Raw genomic sequence first — 25,761 nt, 5'->3', positions numbered from 1 at the left:
GTTAATTAGTTGCTCAGCCGTAATATACAGTATATATATATATATATATATATATATATATATATATATATATATATATATATATATATATATATACATATAAAGAGATATTACCTTTGTTTAAAATAAAAATACATGGTTATGTTCAAAATTGCATTTTACTGTCTGAGGCCGGGGATACCCCAAACATCCTGAGTGTACACAGTATGCACAGTACAAGGATGAAACTTTTTTACACTATTAACCATCTGTTCTGTCCAAGTGTCAAACGCAGATTCATGAGCTCACACTTGACATAAACATCAATATGTTGTGAAGCTTGATGTTGAGAAATTCATGCGAGGTGGTCATGTGGAAGCACAGAGGATCATCACTTATCACACGATTTTCACAATGCACTTACATCATTAAAGAAATCTGCAAACAAATCTTAGAGATTTTATTAGTACAAACATCTCTTTTGTGAGCCATTTTTACAGTGAGCTTTAAAGGAACAGTTAACCCAATAAAGAACATTGTCATCATTTACTCACTTTTATGTTGTTTTATGTTGTTTCTTTCTTTTGTGCAATACAATAGAAGATATTTAGATTTAAATGGCTCATCTATGTATAAAAGTATGATGACAATTTTAAATTCTGGGTGAACTATCAATGTAGCTGTGATCCTTTTTAAGTTTTATTTCACTGCTCAGTGTTCTTGGACTTCATTGTGGATATAGCATCATGTAAAAGTAAAATATTTAGTTCCATACCTTGATTTTTGGCTTTTGTGCACAGCAATTTGACTACCAAGTTTGGAATTATTAAAAGAAGGTAATTACATCATTATACAGCATCATTGTGGGCAGTAGATGGGTTGGTCAGTCTGATCCAGACACTGTATAAATGAAAGGACAGTAAGAAGAGCAGAACAAGCTCCTAAGAGGAGGAGATTCACTTATGGTCTATGAGACAGAGGATCATGAGACTCAATACTGCTTTCCTGCCATCAACTCATCATGTATCAAGGGAAAGCGCTCAAGTTATGAATACAATATCATGTATGTATTTTTTTCATTGCTGTCAGCATGGACTGTGTTTCTGAACTTGTTGGTGATCATCTCCATCTCTCACTTCAAGAAGCTTCACACTCCAACCAACTGCTCATTCTCTCTCTGGCTGCGGCCGATATGCTTGTAGGGCTTATTGTCATGCCTGTGGATGCCATCAAGCTAATTGAGACATGTTGGTACTTTGGAGACACTTTCTGTGATGTGTTTACTATAATCATGGGACTGCTCATCTCAACATCTATTTGTAATTTAGTTTTAATTGCTGTTGATCGTTATGTGGCTGTGTGTCACCCTTTACTGTACCCAAAGAAAATAACAATGACTAAAACTTTAGTAAGCATCTGTCTCTGCTGGTTTTTCTCCTCAACATACAACATTGGCTATTTAGTTAGTTGCAGATATTTTGAAGCTTCCCAAAGATCAGATGCGTGTTATGGGAAATGCTATTTAGTAATACGTTTTTCTTGGATATTAACCGACCTTTTTTTTTCTCTCTTGTTACCTTGTACCCTGATTATAAATTTATACTTGAGGATTTTCTATGTTGCACATCAGCAAGTGAAAGTTATAAACTCCCTGATGAAGAGTGGTAAATGTGTAACGGAAGGATCAGTGAGGAGGAAAATCTGAGAGCAAAGCTGCAATGACATTAGGAATCATTGTCACAGTTTATCTGCTTTGCTATATTCCCTATACATTGTCTGCAACAGGTACTACAGTAATATCTTCTGCCACAATTACATTTCTATTATGGACTTTGTATGTTAACTCTGGTCTGAATCCTCTTATCTATGCTTTATTCTACCGCTGGTTTAAAATATCAGTTAAACACATCTTAACATTTAAAATATTCGAGCCAGCATCCTCCCTTGTGGACATTTTTAAAGATTATTAATGATTTTTGTGGAGGATAAAGCACAATTTCTAATGCTAACATACAGTTCTAAACTCTAGTATGAGTTTTAAATTTAAAGTGGAAACATTCATTAACAGAAGAAATAAACAAGTACTTATGATACTCTTGTGTTTCATTCTATGTTCTTGTTATGGATAAGATGATTTTTTAACATTGAAACGTTAATATGTTGATAGTTTTGTTTATGTGTTTAATGTTCATTTTACTGTGTGTGTTGTAAATATGTATCATATATTGGTCTGGACCGTCACAGACACACTGTATTCAACCATGTGACCACATATTCTCTTTTACAGTGCCTACAGAACAGAGTCATCAAGGTTCATTATAACTGCTTTGCAGAGTGTGTAGTTTTGAATAATATCTGTTTAATTATGTTCATGAAGTTCAGTTTTATTGAAGTAGTTTTTGACACTGCTGCATTATATGTGCTTTTTAAGTTAAATTAGTTAATTTAAAGGTCAGTGTGGTGATTAATTTAGTTTTGGTTATCTGCATTAAGTTAAATCTGGGTATAACTGATTTTTATTAAAGTTTATAGTAATTTACATTTTATATAACATTTATATTTTAATAAAACAATATAGCATTGAAATGATATGTTGAGCTGCTAATCCCACTCCTACCTCTAAACTTAACTATCACAATTTCTTAAAATATGTACAGTTATATAGAAAAACATAACAGACAAGTGTAATCACAAATTTGTCAGAAACAGTACCAAAAGTAGTCCAAATGATGAGCGACGGTTAGATTAATTTGATAGACAATATCGGATATATAGTGGGAATTAAGTTTATTTATATTTATATATTTAGGTTTGTCTGTATGTGTATTCAGAGCCAGTGAGTAACGGACTTTCAAAATAATAACAATAATAAAAACTGTGTGATAAAAAAGCGTGATAAAATAATTGTCTCCGTTAATTAGTTGCTCAGCCGTAATATACAGTATATATATATATATATATATATATATATATATATATATATATATATATATATATATATATATATATATATACATATAAAGAGATATTACCTTTGTTTAAAATAAAAATACATGGTTATGTTCAAAATTGTATTTTACTGTCTGAGGCCGGGGATACCCCAAACATCCTGAGTGTACACAGTATGCACAGTACAAGGATGAAAGTTTTTACACTATTAACCATCTGTTCTGTCCAAGTGTCAAACGCAGATTCATGAGCTCACACTTGACATAAACATCAATATGTTGTGAAGCTTGATGTTGAGAAATTCATGCGAGTGGTCATGTGGAAGCACAGAGGATCATCACTTATCACACGATTTTCACAATGCACTTACATCATTAAAGAAATCTGCAAACAAATCTTAGAGATTTTATTAGTACAAACATCTCTTTTGTGAGCCATTTTTACAGTGAGCTTTAAAGGAACAGTTAACCCAATAAAGAACATTGTCATCATTTACTCACTTTTATGTTGTTTTATGTTGTTTCTTTCTTTTGTGCAATACAATAGAAGATATTTAGATTTAAATGGCTCATCTATGTATAAAAGTATGATGACAATTTTAAATTCTGGGGGTGAACTATCAATGTAGCTGTGATCCTTTTTAAGTTTTATTTCACTGCTCAGTGTTCTTGGACTTCATTGTGGATATAGCATCATGTAAAAGTAAAATATTTAGTTCCATTCCTTGATTTTTGGCTTTTGTGCACAGCAATTTGACTACCAAGTTTGGAATTATTAAAAGAAGGTAATTACATCATTATACAGCATCATTGTGGGCAGTAGATGGGTTGGTCAGTCTGATCCAGACACTGTATAAATGAAAGGACAGTAAGAAGAGCAGAACAAGCTCCTAAGAGGAGGAGATTCACTTATGGTCTATGAGACAGAGGATCATGAGACTCAATACTGCTTTCCTGCCATCAACTCATCATGTATCAAGGGAAAGCGCTCAAGTTATGAATACAATATCATGTATGTATTTTTTTCATTGCTGTCAGCATGGACTGTGTTTCTGAACTTGTTGGTGATCATCTCCATCTCTCACTTCAAGAAGCTTCACACTCCAACCAACCTGCTCATTCTCTCTCTGGCTGCGGCCGATATGCTTGTAGGGCTTATTGTCATGCCTGTGGATGCCATCAAGCTAATTGAGACATGTTGGTACTTTGGAGACACTTTCTGTGATGTGTTTACTATAATCATGGGACTGCTCATCTCAACATCTATTTGTAATTTAGTTTTAATTGCTGTTGATCGTTATGTGGCTGTGTGTCACCCTTTACTGTACCCAAAGAAAATAACAATGACTAAAACTTTAGTAAGCATCTGTCTCTGCTGGTTTTTCTCCTCAACATACAACATTGGCTTTTTAGTTAGTTGCAGATATTTTGAAGCTTCCCAAAGATCAGATGCGTGTTATGGGAAATGCTATTTAGTAATACGTTTTTCTTGGATATTAACCGACCTGTTTTTTTCTCTCTTGTTACCTTGTGCCCTGATTATAAATTTATACTTGAGGATTTTCTATGTTGCACATCAGCAAGTGAAAGTTATAAACTCCCTGATGAAGAGTGGTAAATGTGTAACGGAAGGATCAGTGAGGAGGAAATCTGAGAGCAAAGCTGCAATGACATTAGGAATCATTGTCACAGTTTATCTGCTTTGCTATATTCCCTATACATTGTCTGCAACAGGTACTACAGTAATATCTTCTGCCACAATTACATTTCTATTATGGACTTTGTATGCTAACTCAGGAGTCAATCCTCTTATCTATGCTTTATTTTACCGCTGGTTTAAAATATCAGTTAAACGCATCTTAACCCTTAAGATTTTTGAGCCATCATCCTCTCATATGGACATTTTTACTGATTATTAATGACTTTTGTGGAGGATAAAGCACAATTTCTAATGCTAACATACAGTTCTAAAACTCTAGTATGAGTTTTAAATTTAAAGTGGAAACATTCATTAACAGAAGAAATAAACAAGTACTTATGATACTCTTGTGTTTCATTCTATGTTCTTGTTATGGATAAGATGATTTTTTAACATTGAAACGTTAATATGTTGATAGTTTTGTTTATGTGTTTAATGTTCATTTACTGTGTGTGTTGTAAATATGTATCATATATTGGTCTGGACCGTCACAGACACACTGTATTCAACCATGTGACCACATATTCTCTTTTACTGTGCCTACAGAACAGAGTCATCAAGGTTCATGATAACTGCTTTGCAGAGTGTGTAGTTTTGAATAATATCTGTTTAATTATGTTCATGAAGTTCAGTTTTATTGAAGTAGGTTTTGACACTGCTGCATTATATGTGCTTTTTAAGTTAAATTAGTTAATTTAAAGGTCAGTGTGGTGATTAATTTAGTTTTGGTTATCTGCATTAAGTTAAATCTGGGTATAACTGATTTTTATTAAAGTTTATAGTAATTTACATTTTATATAACATTTATATTTTAATAAAACAAAATAGCATCGAAATGATATGTTGAGCTGCTAATCCCACTCCTACCTCTAAACTTAACTATCACAATTTCTTAAAATATGTACAGTTATATAGAAAAACATAACAGACAAGTGTAATCACAAATTTGTCAGAAACAGTACCAAAAGTAGTCCAAATGATGAGCGAACGGTTAGATTAATTTGATATCGGATATATAGTGGGAATTAAGTTTATTTATATTTATATATTTAGGTTTGCCTGTATGTGTATTCAGAGCCAGTGAGTAACTGACTTTCAAAATAATAACAATAATAAAAACTGTGTGATAAAAAGCGTGATAAAATAATTGTCTCCGTTAATTAGTTGCTCAGCCGTAATATACAGTATATATATATATATATATATATATATATATATATCTATATATATATATATATATATATATATATATATATATAAAGAGATATTACCTTTGTTTAAAATAAAAATACATGGTTATGTTCAAAATTGCATTTTACTGTCTGAGGCCGGGGATACCCCAAACATCCTGAGTGTACACAGTATGCACAGTACAAGGATGAAACTTTTTACACTATTAACCATCTGTTCTGTCCAAGTGTCAAACGCAGATTCATGAGCTCACACTTGACATAAACTTCATTATGTTGTGAAGCTTGATGTTGAGAAACTCATGTGAGTGGTCATGTGGAAGCACAGAGGATCATCACTTATCACACGATTTTCACAATGCACTTACATCATTAAAGAAATCTGCAAACAAATCTTAGAGATTTTATTAGTACAAACGTCTCTTGTGAGCCATTTTTACAGTGAGCTCTAAAGGAACAGTTAACCCAATAAAGAACATTGTCATCATTTACTCACTTTTATGTTGTTTTATGTTGTTTCTTTCTTTTGTGGAATACAATAGAAGATATTTAGATGGCTATTTAAATGGCTGATCTATGTATAAAAGTGTTAGGTGCTGCCCCTTTAAGAACGTTGTCACAGTGGCTCATGTGATAGCTGACGGAAAGTGCACAGTTGAGAGAGGGCTGACAGAGAAAGCCATGCTGTTCTCATGTTCAAGCTTGCTGAACTTCTATAATAATTCCAGATTGAAACTATAATTTAAACTATATATTCCCAGCGTGGTGAGTAATGTTATCGTTGTTTAAGTATCTGAGGTTTCTAAAGTTATCTCTATTTAGATCGCTATTTGCGATTAGCGCCTAAACGGTCAATATTATACACTTATGTTTGCTGTTTATGTAGACATATTTTGTTTATTATATTACTTGTTGAAATATTCATGCAATATGTTGCATATAGTTAACAAAATTTAATGCAAGTCTGTGACACGAGAGACTGTTCCAGAAATACATATTCTATTACATGTGATAATGTTTAATGCAAATGTGAAATGTGAAACATTGCTAAATATTAATTGTGAACTGTTTTGTGTTTACAGTTTGACCGCACATGTATGCGCATATAAAAATGAAAGAATTCTAAACTACAAATAAACAACAACCAATCAAACAAAATGTGTACGGTGGGAGTTCTGCACTAGTAGAATAAAGAACAAAATCAAGTTCCAAGTTAATGTTATCATTTTACGGGTAACATTAAAGTCAAACACGAGGAAGAAAGGAAATTAATAACAACATGGACTAAGAAACAGAAGAAAGTTCTACCCCAGATCAACAACAAAAGGGTCTCAAGCGTCAACATGGAGGTGCAAAGGCTGCTGTGACACACTTGATGACACAGATTACAACCGCTATCAAATGTAATCAGCCCAAAGAGGTAGAGATGAAACTTGCTGCTTTGGATCAGGCTGTTATGCGGTTTCACGAGATCCATGACATGTACCATAAAACATTAGAAGATGATGATGACCTTGATGCTTCTAAAGGCTATTTAACATCAGTCCTGCGGGATGTGCAAGACTTACAGCACACAGTCTTAAGCTGGTTTGAAGACTTTAAGCCATCAATGGAGTCTTCTGATGCATCAAACTTCCAAGAGGAACCAGCAAACGCTTGATGAAGCTGCTAAACCGCAAATGTCTCCTGTAGACCAACTATCTACACAGTTTCAAGAGCTACAGAATCTAAAACAGAAAGAAAATAAAGAGTTCTCTGTGCTTTTAGCTGAACAAGAAGAACGTCTGCCTGCAGAGTTTAAACTACAACTTCAGCAAGCTGAATTTGCAATGGCTGGACTAAAAGGCTTACTGAAACTCAAAGATGCTGAGATGGAGGAAAATCGACGAAAGGCTGAGTTAGCAACAATAAACATATAATAATAACAATAAACAATAAACTCCTGTCTCAGGTAACCCATCCTTCAACTTTCGGCCATCATTCTCAGCAGTAAACGAGAATTTTTTATGTCAACTACTAGAGATGTCAAGGCAACAGTATCAGTCACACATTGATTCCATGCACTTACCACCTGTCGACATCATCAAGTTCGATGGAGAACCCTTAAAGTACTGGCAGTTCATCAGATTTTTTTCCTCAGTGATTGACAAAGAGACAGTGCCAGATCAAGAAAAACTCACTCGTCTGCATCAGTACACTGTCGGTCAAGCTAGAGATGCTATCTCGCACTGCTTGTACAACCCTGACTCTAGCCTGGGCTATGTAGAAGCCATGGCTATTCTGAAAAGACGTTTTGGCAATCCATATGCAGTATCACAAGCATGGGTCGACAAGGTGCTCAATCACAAAGACATTAAAGACAACAAGCAGTTGCAAAGCTTTGCAGACATTTTGTGTAGCTGCCAAAACACTCTAAAGGCAATGAAGTGTGAGGATGAGCTCAATGGAGGACGCACTTTGCTACAGATTGTAGAAAAGCTGCCTGAAGACATAAAGAAAAGATGGCTCACAATAAATTATGAGATTGTAAAATCTGGACATTTACCAAAGTTGGATGATGTAGTCTGTCTTGTGGAATCTGAAGCCACTAAGAGAGCTGATCCTATTTTTGGGAATCTTCTTACACCTGCCAGTCGAAATTCTCCTGTGAGTTCTAAATCAAATGCTAAGTCAAGCTTCAATAAGAAAAGGCAGACATTTGCAACAGTGTCGGTTACTAATGAATCCACCATATCGTACACCAAAGATAACGTCAAGATGTAAATGTCCAAAGTGCACTGACGGACACTTCCTGAACCAGTGTCAAGCCTTCAATGCTTTGTCTGTTCAAGAGCGTTTGGCCTTTGTTCAGCGAAAGCAACTCTGCCTGAACTGCTTTATGAAGGGCCATCGTAGCACAATCTGTTCTCGCAGCTGGGAATGCAAGGTGCCTGGATGTGGGAAAAAACACAACAGTTGGCTACACTCTGCCATCGTAGCTTCTGACAACGACAAAAGCCAATCTACTAATCAAGCTACTGAGGATGAGCCAGCTGTCGACCTGCCACAAGCCATTCAAGCACATGCTACCAAAAAATGCAGTGAAGTCAGTCAAAAGAAGATTGCACTTCCCATTCTGCCTGTAGTGGTTTCAGACAGACACAAACGATTCTCTATGAATGTCTTTGCTTTGCTTGACAGTGGCTCAAATGGGACCTATGCTTCTAAGAAGCTAGTTCGTGCTCTTAAACTGGAATCACACAAAATGAACATTATACTGAACACCATGGAGACCAAAAACCTAAATGTAGTCACCTTAGCAGTGGATCTACGAAGATGCTCGAACAATGCTCAACAAAAGAACTCTTTCCTGATGAAAGGAGTGCTCTGTCGGGATAACCTGAACATAAGTCTAGACAGCCTAGTCACACAGCAGGAGCTGTTTCAGTGGCCGCATCTGCGAGAAATTGCAGATGAAATCAGTCTACCCGATGCTGATATAGCTGATGAGGTTCACCTGCTAATAGGTCTTGACCAACCAGACATACTTGCTCCTTGTAACACATGCTGTGGTGAGTCTGGTGAACCATATGCAATTCTTACTGGCCTGGGATGGAGACTCCATGGACCAGTAGCTGATGGCTCTACATCTGTTTCTGCCAATTTTATTCGAGCTGATCATTCTCTACAACAAGCTGTTGAAAGATTTTGGAAATTGGATGATCCAGTGCATGTGAACCAGGATTCGCTGTCAGTAGTTGATGAGCAAGTTGTGGCCCTATGGAACAAACAATCAGTCAAAGAGGAAGGTCATTACACACTTCCTATCCCATTTAAAGAACATCCACCACGACTGCCCAATAACTACTCGATGGCCAAGCATCGATTAGACCTTCTAGGAAAGAGGCTAAAGAAGGACCCAACTTTGCTTCAGAAGTATACAGAGGGTATTAGAGACTCTTTGCGCAAAAAATATCGAGGTCGTCGACATTAACAGAACAGATGGTTGTGTGTGGTACCTGCCGCATCATCCAGTGCTACATCCACGTAAGCCAGAGAAAGTTTGTATCGTTTTTGATTGTGCAGCACGGTACCAAGGTACTTCATTAAATGACCACATTCATCAAGGCCCAGACCTTACTAAGCTGCTAGGAGTCCTTCTCAAGTTCAGACAAGAACCCATTGCTCTAAATGCGGACATCGAGAGCATGTTCTATCAGGTCCGAGTGCCTTCTGACGAAAGAGATGTGCTTCGCTTCCTGTGGTGGGAAGATAACGACCCGAACAAACCACCTAAGCATTATCGTATGACGGCTCATCTGTTTGGAGGTGTCTGGAGTCCTAGTGCTGCCAATTTTGCCTTGCAACGAGTGGCAGAGGACAATCGTGGAAACTTCTCTGACGACACAGTGGAAACGGTTAAGCGAAATTTCTATGTCGACGATTGCCTTAAGTCAGTACCAACAGAGGATGCTGCCATGAAACTTGCTTCCGAACTCCGGGAACTGCTCACCTGCGGACGCTTTGGATTAACCAAGTGGTTAAGCAATTCCAAGGAAGTGATGAAATCAATACCAGCTGATGACTGGGCAAAATCATTACATGAGGTAAACCTTGACCAAGAGGATTTGCCATTTGAACGAACACTGGGCGTCCTTTGGGATGTAGAACGAGATTGCTTCACATTTGATGTCAAGTCAGTAGATAAACCTGTAACAAAGAGAGGAGTATTGAGCACTACCAGTTCCATCTATGATCCTTTAGGATTTGCAAGCCCTTTCGTGCTCAAAGCTAAAGCAATCTTTCAAGAGTTGTGCCGCTTAAAAGTTGAGTGGGATGAGGAGTTACCGGTGGACATAGCAGCACAATGGCACAGATGGTTGAACGACTTGCCTCTGTTGTCAGCACTGACAATTCCAAGATGCCTTAGACCAACATCCACAAGTTGTTTTTTATCTACCCAGCTCCATCACTTTTCCGATGCTTCGGAACTGGCTTATGGTGCTGTTTCATACATCCAGATTGGCGGCACCTGCAGGCTCGTGATGTCAAAGGCCAGACTTGCTCCAATCAAGCCAGTTAGCATACCACGACTGGAGCTACTAGCAGCAGTTGTTGCTACGGAGCTGAATCAGCATATCAAACAACATGTAGAGATTCCAATTGAAAGGACTTTCTTTTGGACAGACAGTACTATTGCACTTCAGTACATTAAAAACAAGCATTGTCGTTTCCAGACATTTGTCGCCAACCGTATATCAAAAATACATGAACGCTCAGAATCATGCCAGTGGAGACATATTGATTCTGTCTCTAACCCTGCGGATGACGTCTCTCGAGGGATGACTATGAGGGAGATTTTGGCAAGTGAACGATGGGTATCTGGTCCACACTTTCTTAGACATGATGAGGAACATTGGCCTGCTCAACCTATTATAAATGACTTGCCAGATGAAGCAGAGATCAAACGAGGCAAAGAAGTCTATGCAGCTAACGTAACACCAAACCAAGCAATGAAAAATGCAGTGGACAGACTACTGGAACGATACTCCAGTTGGCATCGTTTGAAAAGAGCTACTGCTATTGTGCTGACAAACTGCCTGGGAGCTCCTCAGTGGTGAAACTCCTCCTTCAATCAGTGGTGAACCAGGTGGAACTTATCGTCCAGGCAATCTGAGCGTGCCAGTACCTGGCTCTGTTGTTGTCTTTAGACTGCAGTCAAAGGAGCATGTATAGCACCACAAGTCCAAGGAAACTTCATCTTTGTCATCAAGGTGACTGTGTAAGACCAAGTCCTCCACAAAACTGTGAAGGATAGCCGGTAAGCGCCATATTGGCCATGTTTGGCTAGACTGACTTAAGCAGTGCAGTGCTAATGGTATTCTAGAAGACACAAACTCTTAACTCTTGTTGAGTTTGATAGGACCTTTGCAGTGGTATTTGTAATTTCAAATGTTATTTGTGGGGTATAAAGGAAAAGTAAGAAAAACCAAATTCATTGTTTGACAAAGAATGTGTTTGAAATGGTTAAAAGTAATTTAAACTTTGTAGAAATCTTAATAAACCAAGTTCTTAATTCAGTTAAAAAAATGTGTAGTCTAAAAATATTTGGCTAAAGATACTTGGTTAAAAGATAAGAAAATATACATTTTGAAAATTAAAATGCCAATTGATTTGTTTTGGTTAAGCATATCTAGTTGTGGTTACAATGAGACCTTAGAATAATTATTTACTATGAAAATACTGCTTAAAAGTGGAAACCTTGTATTTTATAATGACAGTACTGTGTTTATCTGAGGTGAATGTGAAGAATTTTGTTTAATTTGGCTGTCAACTCAAATAGTAACTTGTATTTGTCATCTCTCTTGAGGTTTTTCACCCTGTTTACTGCTACCAAGGAATGGTAAATAAAAGACAAAGAACTGTTCCCATGGCTGTTTATTGAGTGAAATCCAGTTAAGATCTTCATGTGGAGGGACTATCCTTTTCAAGTGGGGAATTGCACAAGAAGTAGATCAGAACTTGACAGTGAAAAACCGTTTCTGAGGACTGGAGAAGGACCAGAAAAGTGACCACACGTGTCCATAGAGACAAAGAAAGACTGTTCCGCCCTGTTGCTGTGATTGAAATGGCTGATTCATTACTGTTGGAGCAGCTAAAGACCGCAAGGACATCAGCGAAGCGTCAGTTTTCCCGTTTGACCAATAATGTGCTACGAATGCATACAATGATGTCAGAAGAGGAGCTCAGAGACAATTTCAAGAAGCTCACTGAAGAAGCTGGCAAAGTCCTGGAAGCCAACGATGATGTAGAGGGGCAATATATTGAAGAAAGCTCTGATGCAGAGGAGTTGAGTGAGCAGCAAAAGAGGGACTTGGTCAAAACAGCCAATGAGTGTGAGAAGAAATTGCAAGAGCTAAAGGACCTCAAACAAAAGTCATTGTGGGGCAATTTCGGGGAATATGAACTGACACAATCAATTACAACAGCAGAGTCGCAAGCAGAAAACGTGGGAGCTGTGGACCCAAGTAAAAACCCAGATGCATATCTCTTAATGATCGGACAACTACAGAAACTTGTGAAGGCTGCGAAGGAGGTGCATAAACATTGGAAGTGCTGGGCCCCCCCAGCAGAGCAACAACAGTTCCAGAGTCGTATTAAAGGCCTTGAGACTATCCTGCCAAAACTCTCAATAAGACAAGCAGACTTTACAGGGGCACACGTCAGAGAAGAAAACCAGCAAATTGAGTACTACTTCAATCAGTTGTGTGGCCACACCAGCAATTAAATTAAAGCCAGCTGCCCTCCCAAAGTTTTCTGGCATCCGCCGAGAGTTTCACCGGTGGAAAAAAGATTGGGAAGCGCTCCAGATGCAGGGAGAACCTACTGGATCCAAAGAGGTTAAAAAGTTTCAACTTCTCGACAGTGTGGATGAAAAAATAATACGAGACCTCCGCCTTACAACCCCGGTAAGACTTGTCTGGAACAGCAGTCAGAAGTACAAAGGCCAAAGTCTTAATGACCTTCTGATGAAAGGCCCTGACGTTCTCAACTCGATCCGAGCTGTCCTCCTCAAGTTCCGCCAAGGCACCTTCGCCGCTCTAGGAGACGTCAGAAAGATGTACAATTCTGTGTGGCTCGAGGAGAGGGAAGTCCATCTACACTGGTTCTTGTGGCGTGATTTAGAGGGCGATGAGCTAGAAAAATACGCCATAACCAGAGTGAATATCGGGGACAAGCCAGCAGGATGCATAGCACAACTTGCCATGAGGGAGACGGTTAACCTGCCTCAATTCAGCCACCTCACAGATGAATGCCAAGTATTACATGAGCACAGCTACGTCGATGACATCTTGACATCCCACAACTGCCGTGAAAGACTCGAAGTCATTACAAGGAATGTGGAGCTGATTCTAAAAGCAGGAGGGTTTGCATTGAAACCTTGGGTCTTCTCAGGCCAAAGTAAAGGAGAAAGAGAAAAGGCATCACCAAATATTGTTGTCCTACCAAACCAGCTTAAGGAGGAAGACAACAAGGCGCTCGGTCTCGGCTACATTGTGGATGAAGACATGTTGCATGTCATGGTGAGGGTCAACTTCTCCAGGCGGAAGAAAAAGATGAGACTTGGGCAAGACTTGCTGCTAGAAGAAGTACGAGCACAGACACCAGACCCGCTGACAAGACGTGAACTGCTGAGTCACGTTGCTGGTTTGTACGACCCGGTAGGCCTGACAGCGCCAGCAAAGCAAAAAGGGGCTATTTTGGTCCGAAGGGCATTCCAAGAGGCAAAACCAAAGTGCAGCATAGTTAAGGACACATGGGACCTTCCCCTTTTGGAGGAGCTCCGCAAAGATGCAATTGGAATTTTTGAGGAGTACGTCCAGCTAAGCAAAGTAATGTTCCCAAGAGCCCTTACTCCACCAAAGGCAACAACTAAACCAGTCGCTGTCACTTTTTCAGATGGCAATGAAAGCTCCTATGGTGCTGTCCTCTACCTGCGGTGGAACTGCAACAAACAATTAACAATTCGACTAGTGGAGTCAAAAGCAAAGCTGACACCTCTAGACCAGAAGGGGGATGCGGTCAAAGCAGAACTTTGCGGTGCAGTCTTTGCAAGCCGCCTGAAAAAGTACTTTGAAAAGCATACCCAGATCCAGATAAAAAGGTGGTACCATTTGTTAGACAGTCAGACTGTTCTTGGAGCTATCCAGTGTGAAAGCTATGGATTTCAAACTTTCTTCGCTAATAGAATTGGAGAGATCCAAGAGAGCACACGACTACAGGACTGGTGGTGGATCCCTGGACCACTCAACATAGCCGACATTATTACTCGAGGAGCTGGGCCAAAGGAACTTGATGCCCATTCAGAGTGGCAGCAAAGGCCAGAGTTTCTACATCTTCCAGAGAGCGAGTGGCCAATTATGTCTTCAAAAGTTGTGTCTGTGACAGCTCGAGAAAGCATTAACATTATGCAAAAGAAGTCATTCGTGGCAGCACTCACCAGAGCCCAAGCGAAAAGAAGTCTTCCAAGTCTTGCGGGACGACTTCCTGCTGGTGCAGCTGTCCTAAACTTGGTTGATGAGAGGCGCTTTAGTAGCCTAAAGTGTCTAATCAAGACTGTTGCTTTTATCTGGAGAGCCGCCAATAGGTTTATATCTGCAACAAAGTCCATTGAGACCTCAAATTGGAAGGTGATTCCCAGAAAAGGAGTTATCACCGCCACAGAACGTCAAGAGGCTATAAGAGACATCTATCTTGCTGCTCAATAGGGGGTTACATTTCCAGCTACCACTACAGACCGCTTGGTTGTGTACAGAGAGCCAGAATCTGGGTTACTAGTCTGTGGTGGGAGAATCCATGGCTTCAGGGAGGATGGCGGTGCAGTTCCCCTTCTGCCTTTCAATGCGTGGGTCTCTACTTTATTGGCACGGGAGGCGCACGATGAGGGTCATGAAGGCGTGGCTGCAACCTTGCTGAAAATGAGGAGGAAAGGCTGGATCATCCAAGGGAGGAAAATTGCCCAAAACGTAGTGGAGAACTGCCTTTTCTGTAAAAAGTCAAGAGCAAGAAGGTGCAAACAGGTAATGGCTGATCTACCTCCTGAAAGAGCCACACCTGCAGCTCCGTTCGAGTTCACTACAGTCGACCTCTTCGGACCATACCTTGTCAAAGATGACATCAAGAAACGGGTCTCAATGAAAGTGTGGGGTGTCGTCTTCAGTTGTATGGCCAGCAGGGCAATTCATGCAGACCTGGTCAACACAGTGTCGACAGAGAGCTTCTTGATGGCTTACCAATGCTTTACTGCAATGAGAGGGCACTCAAGAAAGATCTGGTCCGACCCGGGGACAAACTTCATCAGCGCCAAACCTGTCCTAAGAGAGCTGTACCAGTTCCTGGATGCTCAGAATAGAACTTCAATAGAAGAGATGTCGGCTCAAAAAGGTACCAAATGGGAGTGGACAATTCACCCTGCTGACTCACCTCACCGCAATGGGGCTGCTGAAGCCGCTGTCCGGATTCTCAAGAAGGCACTGCAGAGCCTGGGCAACAACACTGGCCTCAGCTACAGTGAGTTTCAGACAACACTACAACTTGCTGCAAACCTTGCCAACGAATGCCCAATAGGTGCCAGGATGCAGAGCCATGAAGAAAGCGTACAGTATGTGTCACCCAACACACTTCTCCTGGGCCGAGCCTCTTTAAGTGGTGAGATCAGAACATTTGACTTTGCAAACTACCCTTACAAGAGACTCAGAGAGATGCAGAACCAGGTCAACAAGTTCTGGAGGTCTTGGAGCCAGCTTGTCGGCCCAAACTTATTTCTGAGAAGTAAATGGCACACTTCGCATCGCAATGTTGCTGTCGGAGATATTGTCTGGTTGTGCGACCAAAATGCAGTGAGGGGCCAATTCAAGCTAGGACGGGTGGTGAGCGTCAATCCAGTTGCTAAAGGCATTGTTCGAGACGTGAACGTCAGAGTGGTCCAAAGCTCCTGCCTTCCTGTCACAAAACCGGCACTAAACCGGCCATCGGCTAAAGTCCTGAAAGAAGCTACCCAAACCACGGTCCTGCACAGAGATGTTCGACGCCTGGTTGTCTTGCTACCAGTTGAGGACCAAACTCGGAACTGACCGGCAGTAAGCAGGTGCTGATTTACGATCTTTCCATCGGTTCCCGTGGAAAGATCGAGTGGGAGGTGTGCTGACAAACTGCCTGGGAGCTCCTAAGTGGTGAAACTCCTCCTTCAATCAGTGGTGAACCAGGTGGAACTTATTGTCCAGGCAATCTGAGCGTGCCAGTACCTGGCTCTGTTGTTGTCTTTAGACTGCAGTCAAAGGAGCATTTATAGCACCACAAGACCAAGGAAACTTCATCTTTGTCATCAAGGTGAATGTGTAAGACCAAGCCCTCCACAAAACTGTGAAGGACAGCCGGTAAGCGCCATATTGGCCATGTTTGGCTAGACTGACTTAAGCAGTGCAGTGCTAATGGTATTCTGGAAGACACAAACTCTTAACTGTTGTTGAGTTTGATAGGACCTTTGCAGTGGTATTTGTCATTTCAAATGTTATTTGTGGGGTATAAAGGAAAAGTAAGAAAAGCCAAATTCATTGTTTGACAAAGAATGTGTTTGAAATGGTTAAAAGTAATTTAAACTTTGTAGAAATCTTAATAAACCAAGTTCTTAATTCAGTTAAAAAAAATGTGTAGTCTAAAAATATTTGGCTAAAGATACTTGGTTAAAAGATAAGAAAATATACATTTTGAAAATTAAAATGCCAATTGATTTGTTTTGGTTAAGCATATCTAGTTGTGGTTACAATGATACCTTAGAATAATTCTTTACTATGAAAATACTGCTTAAAAGTGGAAACCTTGTATTTTATAATGACAGTACTGTGTTTATCTGAGGTGAATGTGAAGAATTTTGTTTAATTTGGCTGTCAACTCAAATAGTAACTTGTATTTGTCATCTCTCTTGAGGTTTTTTCACCTGTTTACTGCTACCAAGGAATGGTAAATGCGTATTCACAGAAACGCGTCTCCGTGTGGACGGGGCTGAAATCCAGTTAAGATCTTCATGTGGAGGGACTGTCCTTTTCAAGTGGGGAATTGTACAAGAAGTAGATCGGAACTTGACAGCTATCTTGTTGCGTCTCAAGGCTTTCTTACGCAAGAAAGTAAGTGCACATCTTTCTGAACCCATTACTGTTGGTGAGCTCCAGCAAGCAGAGTTAGCCACTCTCAATTACATACAAGCTGCAACTTTCAGATCTACTGAAGCCAAACCCAGTTCTCTTCTCAAACTTAAACCCTTTAGGGATGAAAATTATCAACTCCTTCGTGTCGGAGGCAGACTAATGAATGCCCCAATTCCTTACGAGGCTAAACATCCAGTGATCCTACCTAACAATCATCACGTCACCCAGCTGATTATTCGTCACTACCATCTTCGTTTGGGTAATGCGGGTCCAGAACGAGTTCTTACAGAAATTCGTCAAAGTTTCTGGATTCTAAAGGGACGTGCTGTCATTACCCAAACTCTCAAGTCATGCCTACAGTGTCGCAAGTTAAGAGCTAGGCCGCAAGCCCAGCAAATGGCAGACTTACCTGACTCTAGAGTTACTCCGTGTGAGCCTCCATTCACTCGAGTGGGCATAGACTACTTCGGACCATTCTTGATTAAGAAGGCACGCAGTGAACAAAAGAGGTATGGATGTTTGTTTACATGTCTCACTACGAGAGCTATTCATCTCGAAGTCGCACACACCCTCGATACTGATTCCTTTATCAATGCATTACAACGATTCATCGCTAGGAGAGGCCCACCTTCTGAAATACGGTCAGATAACGGAACTAATTTCGTTGGTGGATTACGAGAGTTACGGAAAGCCATCAGTGAATGGAATCAACAAAAGATTTCTGATTACCTGCTGCAGAACAATGTAAAATGGATCTTCAATCCACCCGCTGCCTCCCATATGGGTGGTGTTTGGGAGCGACAAATTCGCACCGTTTGTTCCATTCTAAACACTGTCCTATTGCAGCAGGCACCAGATGACGAGGGTCTGACAACACTGTTTTGTTGCGTTGAGTCTATTGTGAATGGTAGACCAATCACTAAACTCTCAGATGACCCATCAGATCCTCTACCACTCACCCCAAATCATCTGATGTTACTCCGTTCAGGTCCAACTCTACCCCCAGGAGCCTTCGTAAAACAAGATGTTTACCGACGCAGATGGTGCCAGGTCCAGTATCTGGCAAATATCTTCTTGTCGAGATGGATTAAAGAATATTTGCCCGCACTGCAGCAACGCCAAAAATGGCTACAACCAAAGCGGAATCTTCAAGTAGGAGATCTTGTGATAATTCTGCATGAAAATGCACCACGCAATCACTGGCCACTAGGTCTGATTACTCGAGTTTATCCAGGTACAGATGGACTTGTGCGTACTGTGGAAGTGAAAACACAGGCAGGAGTCTTCAGTCGTCCTGTGGATAAAATCTGCCTCCTGGAAGCCAGTTTTATCAGTTGAGCTAGTTTAGTTGAGGCATCACCTTTACTTTCTTTGAATGACCTGTTTGGGTCATTGGGGGCCGGGATGTTAGGTGCTGCCCCTTTAAGAACGTTGTCACAGTGGCTCATGTTATGGCTGACGGAAAGTGCACAGTGGAAAGAGGGCTGACAGAGAAAGCCATGTTGTTCTCATTTTCAAGATTGCTGAACTTCTATAATAATTCCAGATTGAAACAATAGTTTGAACTATATATTATTTGAGTTGTGTGTTATGTTATTGTTGTTTAATTTTATCGTTGTTTAAAAAGTTATCTCTCTTTAGATCGCTATTTGCGATTAGCGCCTAAATGGTCAATATTATACACTTATGTTTTGCTGTTTATGTAGACATATTTTGTTTATTATGTTATTTGTTGAAATATTCATGCAATATGTTGCATATAGTAAACAAAATTTAATGCAAGTCTGTGACACGAGAGACTGTTCCAGAAATACATATTGTATTACATGTGATAATGTTAAATGCAAATGTGAAATGTGAAACATTGCTAAATATTAATTGTAAACTGTTTTGTGTTTACAGTTTGACCGCACATGTATGCACATATAAAAATGAAAGAATTATAAACTACAAATAAACAACAACCAATCAAACAAAATGTGTACGGTGGGAGTTCTGCACTAGTGGAATAAAGAACAAAATCAAGTTCCAAGTTAATGTTATCATTTCACGGGTAACATAAAAGTATGATGACAATTTTCAATTCTGGGTGAACTATCAATGTAGCTGTGCTCCTTTTTAAGTTTTATTTCACTGCTCAGTGTTCTTGGACTTCATTGTGGATATAGCATCATGTAAAAGTAAAATATTTAGTTCCATACCTTGATTTTTGGCTTTTGTGCACAGCAATTTGACTACCAAGTTTGGAATTATTAAAAGAAGGTAATTACATCATTATACAGCATCATTGTGGGCAGTAGATGGGTTGGTCAGTCTGATCCAGACACTGTATAAATGAAAGGACAGTAAGAAGAGCAGAACAAGCTCCTAACAGGAGGAGATTCACTCATGGTCTATGAGATAGAGGATCATGAGACTCAATACTGCTTTCCTGCCATCAACTCATCATGTATCAAGGGAAAGCGCTCAAGTTATGAATACAATATCATGTATGTATTTTTTTCATTGCTGTCAGCATGGACTGTGTTTCTGAACCTGCTGGTGATCATCTCCATCTCTCACTTCAAGAAGCTTCACACTCCAACCAACCTGCTCATTCTCTCTCTGGCTGCGGCCGATATGCTTGTAGGGCTTATTGTCATGCCTGTGGATGCCATCAAGCTAATTGAGACATGTTGGTACTTTGGAGACACTTTCTGTGATGTGTTTACTATAATCATGGGACTGCTCATATCAACATCTATTTGTAATTTAGTTTTAATTGCTGTTGATCGTTATGTGGCCGTGTGTCACCCTTTACTGTACCCAAAGAAAATAACAGTGACTAAAACTTTAGTAAGCATCTGTCTCTGCTGGTTTTTCTCCTCAACATACAACATTGGCTATTTAGTTAGTTGCAGATATTTTGAAGCTTCTCAAAGATCAGATGCGTGTTACGGAAAATGCTATTTAGTAATAAGTTTTTCTTGGAAATTCACTGACCTTTTTTTTTCCTTCTTGTTACCTTGTACCCTGATTATAACTTTATATTTGAGGATTTTCTATGCTGCACATCAGCAAGTGAAAGTTATAAACACCCTAATGAAGAGTGGTAAATGTGTAACTGAAGGATCAATGAGGAGGAAATCTGAGAGCAAAGCTGCTCTGACATTAGGAATCATTGTGACAGTTTATCTGCTTTGCTATATTCCCTATACATTGTCTGCAACAAGTACTACAGTAATATCTTCTGCCACAGTGACATTTCTATTATGGACTTTGTATGTTAACTCCGGTCTGAATCCTCTTATCTATGCTTTATTCTACCGCTGGTTTAAAATATCAGCTAAACACATCTTAACGTTTAAAATATTCGAGCCAGCATCCTCTCTTGTGGACATTTTTAAAGATTATTAATGATTTTTGTGGAGGATAAAGCACAATTTCTAATACTAACATACAGTTATAAAGTCTAGTATGAGTTTTAAATTTAAAGTGGAGACATTCATTAACAGAAGAAATAAACAAGTACTTATCATGATACTCTTGTGTTTCATATGTTCTTGTAATGGCCTTATTTTTTATTTGGCCAAGTTGATTTTTAACATTGCATATTCTCTTTTACTTTGCCTACAGAACAGAATCATCAAGGTTCATGATAAATACAATAGTTTTGTGTGAGGAACAGAGCAGAATTTGACTTTAAGAAAATATTATCCCAATCCACTCAATGAAGGCATGCATTTCTCATTCACATTACCCTGTTTATGAATGCTGCCAAGAATGGAGATTAAGATAATACATGATAATACATAAGAATAATACATGTTTTATGAAATAGTTTATTAAAATATGCAAAATTAGGCATTATCTATGTCAATATGTATTAATTTGTATACATTTTCAGAACTGAAATTTGAACGTTGGATAAAGCCAGATTTTGTTGATATATGTTTGATTTTGTTGACATATTAGTTTGTTTACAGAGGGGTTGTTAGATATTTCTTTTATCTCTTCTTAAATCAAAAGATACTGTCAACAGACAAAAAAAAAAAAATCTTTTAGGAATAAAATGTTGTACAAATCAGGTGAATTATATAAGTGTTTATATAAGACTGGAAAGATGTAAGTGCTGTGTAACTGCTGCTGAAGTGGATATTTCTAACTCATTTTGAGAAAATGGCCTTCAAGATATGTACTGAAATTGAAATCTACAAACACAGATAGATAAAGTGCAGTTAAACACTTAAAAGTGTATTCATTCACTACTTCGAAACAACACTTTAGAAAAAGGCAATTAGCCCAAAATCACAAAATTTACATTATACAGACAAAAGATCACGAGACTCAATACTGCTTTCCTGCCATCAACTCGTCGTGTATCAAGAAAGAATGCTCCAGACATGAATATAATTTTATGTATGTTTTTTTTTTTTCATTGCTGTCGGCAGGTACTGTGTTTTTGAACCTGCTGGTGATCATCTCCATCTTTCACTTCAAGAAGCTTCACACTCCAACCAACCTGATCATTCTCTCTCTGCTGTGGCTGACATGCTTGTAGGACTTATAGTGATTCCTGTGGAGGCCATTACGCTGATTGAGACGTGCTGGTACTTTGTAAATGCTATCTGTGGTCTGTTTATAATTATCCTTGGACTGGTTCTCTGAGCATATCTCAGTAATTTAATTTTTATTGCTGCTGATTGGTATGTGGCTGTAAATCACCCTCTAATGTTTCCACAGAAATTAACAATGACCAAAAGTTTAGTGAGCATTTTTCTCAGTTGGTTTTGCTCCTCCTTCTATAACACTACAATTGTAATCAGTAATGGATACTTTGATTCTTCACACAGAATAGATGTGTGTTATGGAGAGTGTAGTTTCATGATAAATTTTGCCTGGAGAGTCACTGACCTTCTTTGTTGCACAACAACAAGTGAAAGTTATAAACTCTGAGATGAAGGGTGGAAAGCATGTTTTGGATGGTTCAGTGAGAAAGAAATCTGAGAGCAAAGCTGCTATAACTTTAGAAATCATTGTGGTAATTCATCTCCTCTGCTATTTGCCAATCTTTTGTTTTTTGGTGTTTTTCCCCCTCTAATGGGATACAGTAATCCCTTCCACCACAGCAAATTTTCTAACATGGACAGTGTATGTTAACTCAGGTCTGAATCCTCTCATCTGTGCTTTATTTTACCCCTGGTTTAGAAAGTCACATCCAAATACTTAAGGCAGCATCCTCTCTGGTGGACATTTTTAAAGATCATCATTAATGATTGATACAGTGCTTTCTACAAGGTGTAAAACTTGTCATTGGGGCAATACTTTTTCAAAAGGTACACTTTTCACCTTTCTCACCCATAAAGGTTACTGTACATAATTTTACCTTAAAGGTACATATTAGTACCTAAATATTTTAGTATTAATATTAGTACTTTTTAAAAAGGCATAGCCCCAGTGACAGTTTTTGTGCCTTTTTTTCTGAGAGTGGCATCTTTCAGGTTAAGTATATGGCTCTTGATGAATATGCTTTATAAAATAATATTTTAATGAGAATGTGTCTTTGATCATATTATTATGTAAAGTAGGGTTAATTTGATCCAAGCTATAAGGAACTCGTATTTAAATTTTAGTTGTTAACAATTATAAAAATATGTATCAGTCAAAAAAATACCTGTGTAAATAATACATGTATTCAGACACTACAAAATGTTTTGTAAGGTAAGCAAAAAAAAAAAAAAAAAAAAAAAAAAGTGGTTACAAAAATAACAGTAGTTTTAGTCAAAATATTATTCATATGGTTGCTGTCCCACCCAAAAAAAAAAAAAAAAAAAAAAATTGCATTCCGGGGGTCACCTTGAAAGGACTAAAAGATGGAGCAGAATATTTGTGTGTCTCAGAGCAACACTGCTGTGATTTGTTTCTGAATTTTGAACTAATAGAGTGAGGCAATGATTCAATGATCCAATCATGAATACAGTCACTAGCTTAGTTTGTCAATAAATCAGCCTTTTTGAATAATTTGAATGAACGGTTCAATAAATCATTCATTAAGACAGGGACTTGCCGCCATCTATTGATGGTTTTATTGTATTTTTTTTTTTTATTCATTAGAGCCTTAAACCAGCCAATGTACAGCACAAAAACACACTCACAAAAAAAAATAATAATTTAAGGTTCATGTTGACCTGCCAAGGCTTTGCAAAAAGGTATGTTAAATGCTGGGACCTATATACTTAAAAAAAGGAGTCCATGTTTGATAAAATATATTCATTTTTATTTTTGACCAGCAGATAAAACAGGTGCATCTCAATAAATTAGAATGTCGTGGAAAAGTTCATTTATTTCAGTAATTCAACTATTGTGAAACTCGTGTATTAAATTTATTTTGTTTAAGTAGTCTGAAGCAGTTTGAGTCTTTGGTTCTTTTAATTTTTATGATTTTGGCTCACATTTAACAAAAACCCACAAATTCACCAATTCTCAACAAATTAGAATATGGTGACATGTCAATCACCTAATCAAATCAAAACACCTGTAAAGGTTTCCAGAGCCTTTAAAATGGTCTCTCAGTTTGGTTCACTAGGCTACACAATTATGGGGAAGACTGCTGATCTGACAGTTGTCCAGAAGACAATCATTGACACCCTTCACAAGGAGGGTAAGCCACAAACATTCATTGCCAAAGAAGCTGGCTGTTCACAGAGTACTGTATCCAAGCATGTTAATAGAAAGTTGAGTGGAAGGAAAAAAGTGTAGAAGAAAAAGATGCACAACCATCTGAGAGAACCCCAGCCTTGAGGATTGTCAAGCAAAATTGATTCAAGAATTTGAGTGAACTTTACAAGGAATAGACTGAGGCTGGGGTTAAGGCATCAAGAGCCACCACACACAGACGTGTCAAGGAATTTGGCTACAGTTGTCGTATTCCTCTTGTTAAGCCACTCCTGAACCACAGACAACGTCAGAGGCATCTTATCTGGGCTAAGGAGAAGAAGAACTGAACTGTTGCCCAGTGGTCCAAAGTCCTCTTTTCAGATACGAGCAAGTTTAATATGTCATTTGGAAACCAAGGTCCTAGAGTCTGGAGGAAGGGTGGAGAAGCTAGCTCATAGACCAAGTTGCTTGAAGTCCGGTGTTAAGTTTCCACAGTCTGTGATGATTTGTGGTGCAATGTCATCTGCTGGTGTTGGTACATTGTGTTTTTTGAAAACCAAAGTCACTGCAACCGTTTACCAAGAAATTTTGGAGCACTTCATGCTTCCTTCTGCTGACCAGCTTTTTGAAGATGCTGATTTCATTTTCCAGCAGGATTTGGCACCTGCCCACACTGCCAAAACCACCAACCAAGTTGGTTAAATGACCATGGTGTTGGTGTGCTTGACTGGCCTGCAAACTCACCAGACCTGAAACCCATAGAGAATCTATGGAGTATTGTCAAGAGGAAAATGAGAAACAAGAGGCCAAAAAAGGTAGATGAGCTGAAGGCTGCTGTCAAAGAAACCTGGGCTTTCATACCACCTCAGCAGTGCCACAAACTGATCACCTCCATGCCACGCCGAATTGAGGCAGTGATTAAAGCAAAAAGAGCCCTTACCAAGTATTGAGTACATGTTCAGTAAATGAACATACTTTCCAGAAGGCCAACAATTCACTAAACATGTTTTTTTACTGGTCTTATGAAGTATACAATTTTTTTGAGATTTTGTTGGGTTTTGTTAAATGTGAGCCAAAATCATCACAATTAAAAGAACCAAAGACTTAAACTACTTCAGTATGTGTGCATTGAATTTATTTAATACACGAGTTTCACAATTTGAGTTGAATTACTGAAATAAATGAACTTTTCCATGACATTCTAATTTATTTTGATGCAGCTGTATATTCCTAAGAAAGAAAAATCAAACTACTTTATGCCACTCCAACACTGTCTGCGGTTTATTAGAGATCCATTTAAGAAAAACACTTTTACGAGCAGCATAACCAAGGAGATTAAACAATGTCCGGTTCAAAATGTTCTTTATATTTTTAGCAGCCTTCTCAGACTATGAGACAGAGGATCATGAGATTCAGTACTGCTTTCCTGCCATCAATTTATCATGTGCCAAGAGAAAACACTCCAGTCATAAATTCAATATCATATATGTGTTTTTCTCATTGCTGTCAGCATGGACTGTGTTTCAGAACCTGCTGGTGATCATCTCCATCTCTCACTTTAAGAAGCTTCACACTTTAACCAACCTGATCTTTCTCTCTGGCTGTGGCTGACATGCTTGTTGGAC

The 25,761-nt window shown here is 38.7% G+C and overlaps 3 protein-coding genes and 2 pseudogenes across 3 annotated transcripts; all 5 read left to right on the top strand.

Moving 5' to 3' along the window:
- The first annotated feature begins 671 nt into the window (after nt 1–671).
- LOC109059975 lies at nt 672–1,949 on the top strand (annotated as a pseudogene).
- A 1,835-nt stretch (nt 1,950–3,784) lies between these two features.
- Nucleotides 3,785–4,846, top strand: LOC109083433 (annotated as a pseudogene).
- Nucleotides 4,847–9,987: 5,141 nt separating this feature from the next.
- Nucleotides 9,988–12,101, top strand: LOC122146478. Its single transcript, XM_042765353.1, has one exon. It carries the CDS (start codon nt 10,004–10,006, stop codon nt 11,414–11,416), a length of 1,413 nt encoding a protein of 470 aa, XP_042621287.1. The 5' UTR covers nt 9,988–10,003; the 3' UTR covers nt 11,417–12,101.
- A 5,257-nt stretch (nt 12,102–17,358) lies between these two features.
- Nucleotides 17,359–19,045, top strand: LOC122146531. The gene is made up of 2 exons (XM_042765753.1): nt 17,359–17,479; nt 17,620–19,045. Exon 2 carries the CDS (start codon nt 17,660–17,662, stop codon nt 18,836–18,838), a length of 1,179 nt encoding a protein of 392 aa, XP_042621687.1. The 5' UTR covers nt 17,359–17,479; nt 17,620–17,659; the 3' UTR covers nt 18,839–19,045.
- Nucleotides 19,046–19,190: 145 nt separating this feature from the next.
- On the top strand, nt 19,191–20,896 carry LOC109059983 (trace amine-associated receptor 13c-like). The gene has a single exon (XM_042765752.1). It carries the CDS (start codon nt 19,889–19,891, stop codon nt 20,894–20,896), a length of 1,008 nt encoding a protein of 335 aa, XP_042621686.1. The 5' UTR covers nt 19,191–19,888.
- The last annotated feature ends 4,865 nt before the right edge of the window (nt 20,897–25,761 follow it).

The sequence above is a fragment of the Cyprinus carpio genome, chromosome A10 (genome assembly GCF_018340385.1).
Source record: "Cyprinus carpio isolate SPL01 chromosome A10, ASM1834038v1, whole genome shotgun sequence".
NCBI classification, from domain to species: domain Eukaryota; kingdom Metazoa; phylum Chordata; class Actinopteri; order Cypriniformes; family Cyprinidae; genus Cyprinus; species Cyprinus carpio.
Note: the sequence above shows the minus strand (reverse complement) of the source record. Positions and strands in the feature narration are given on the sequence as shown.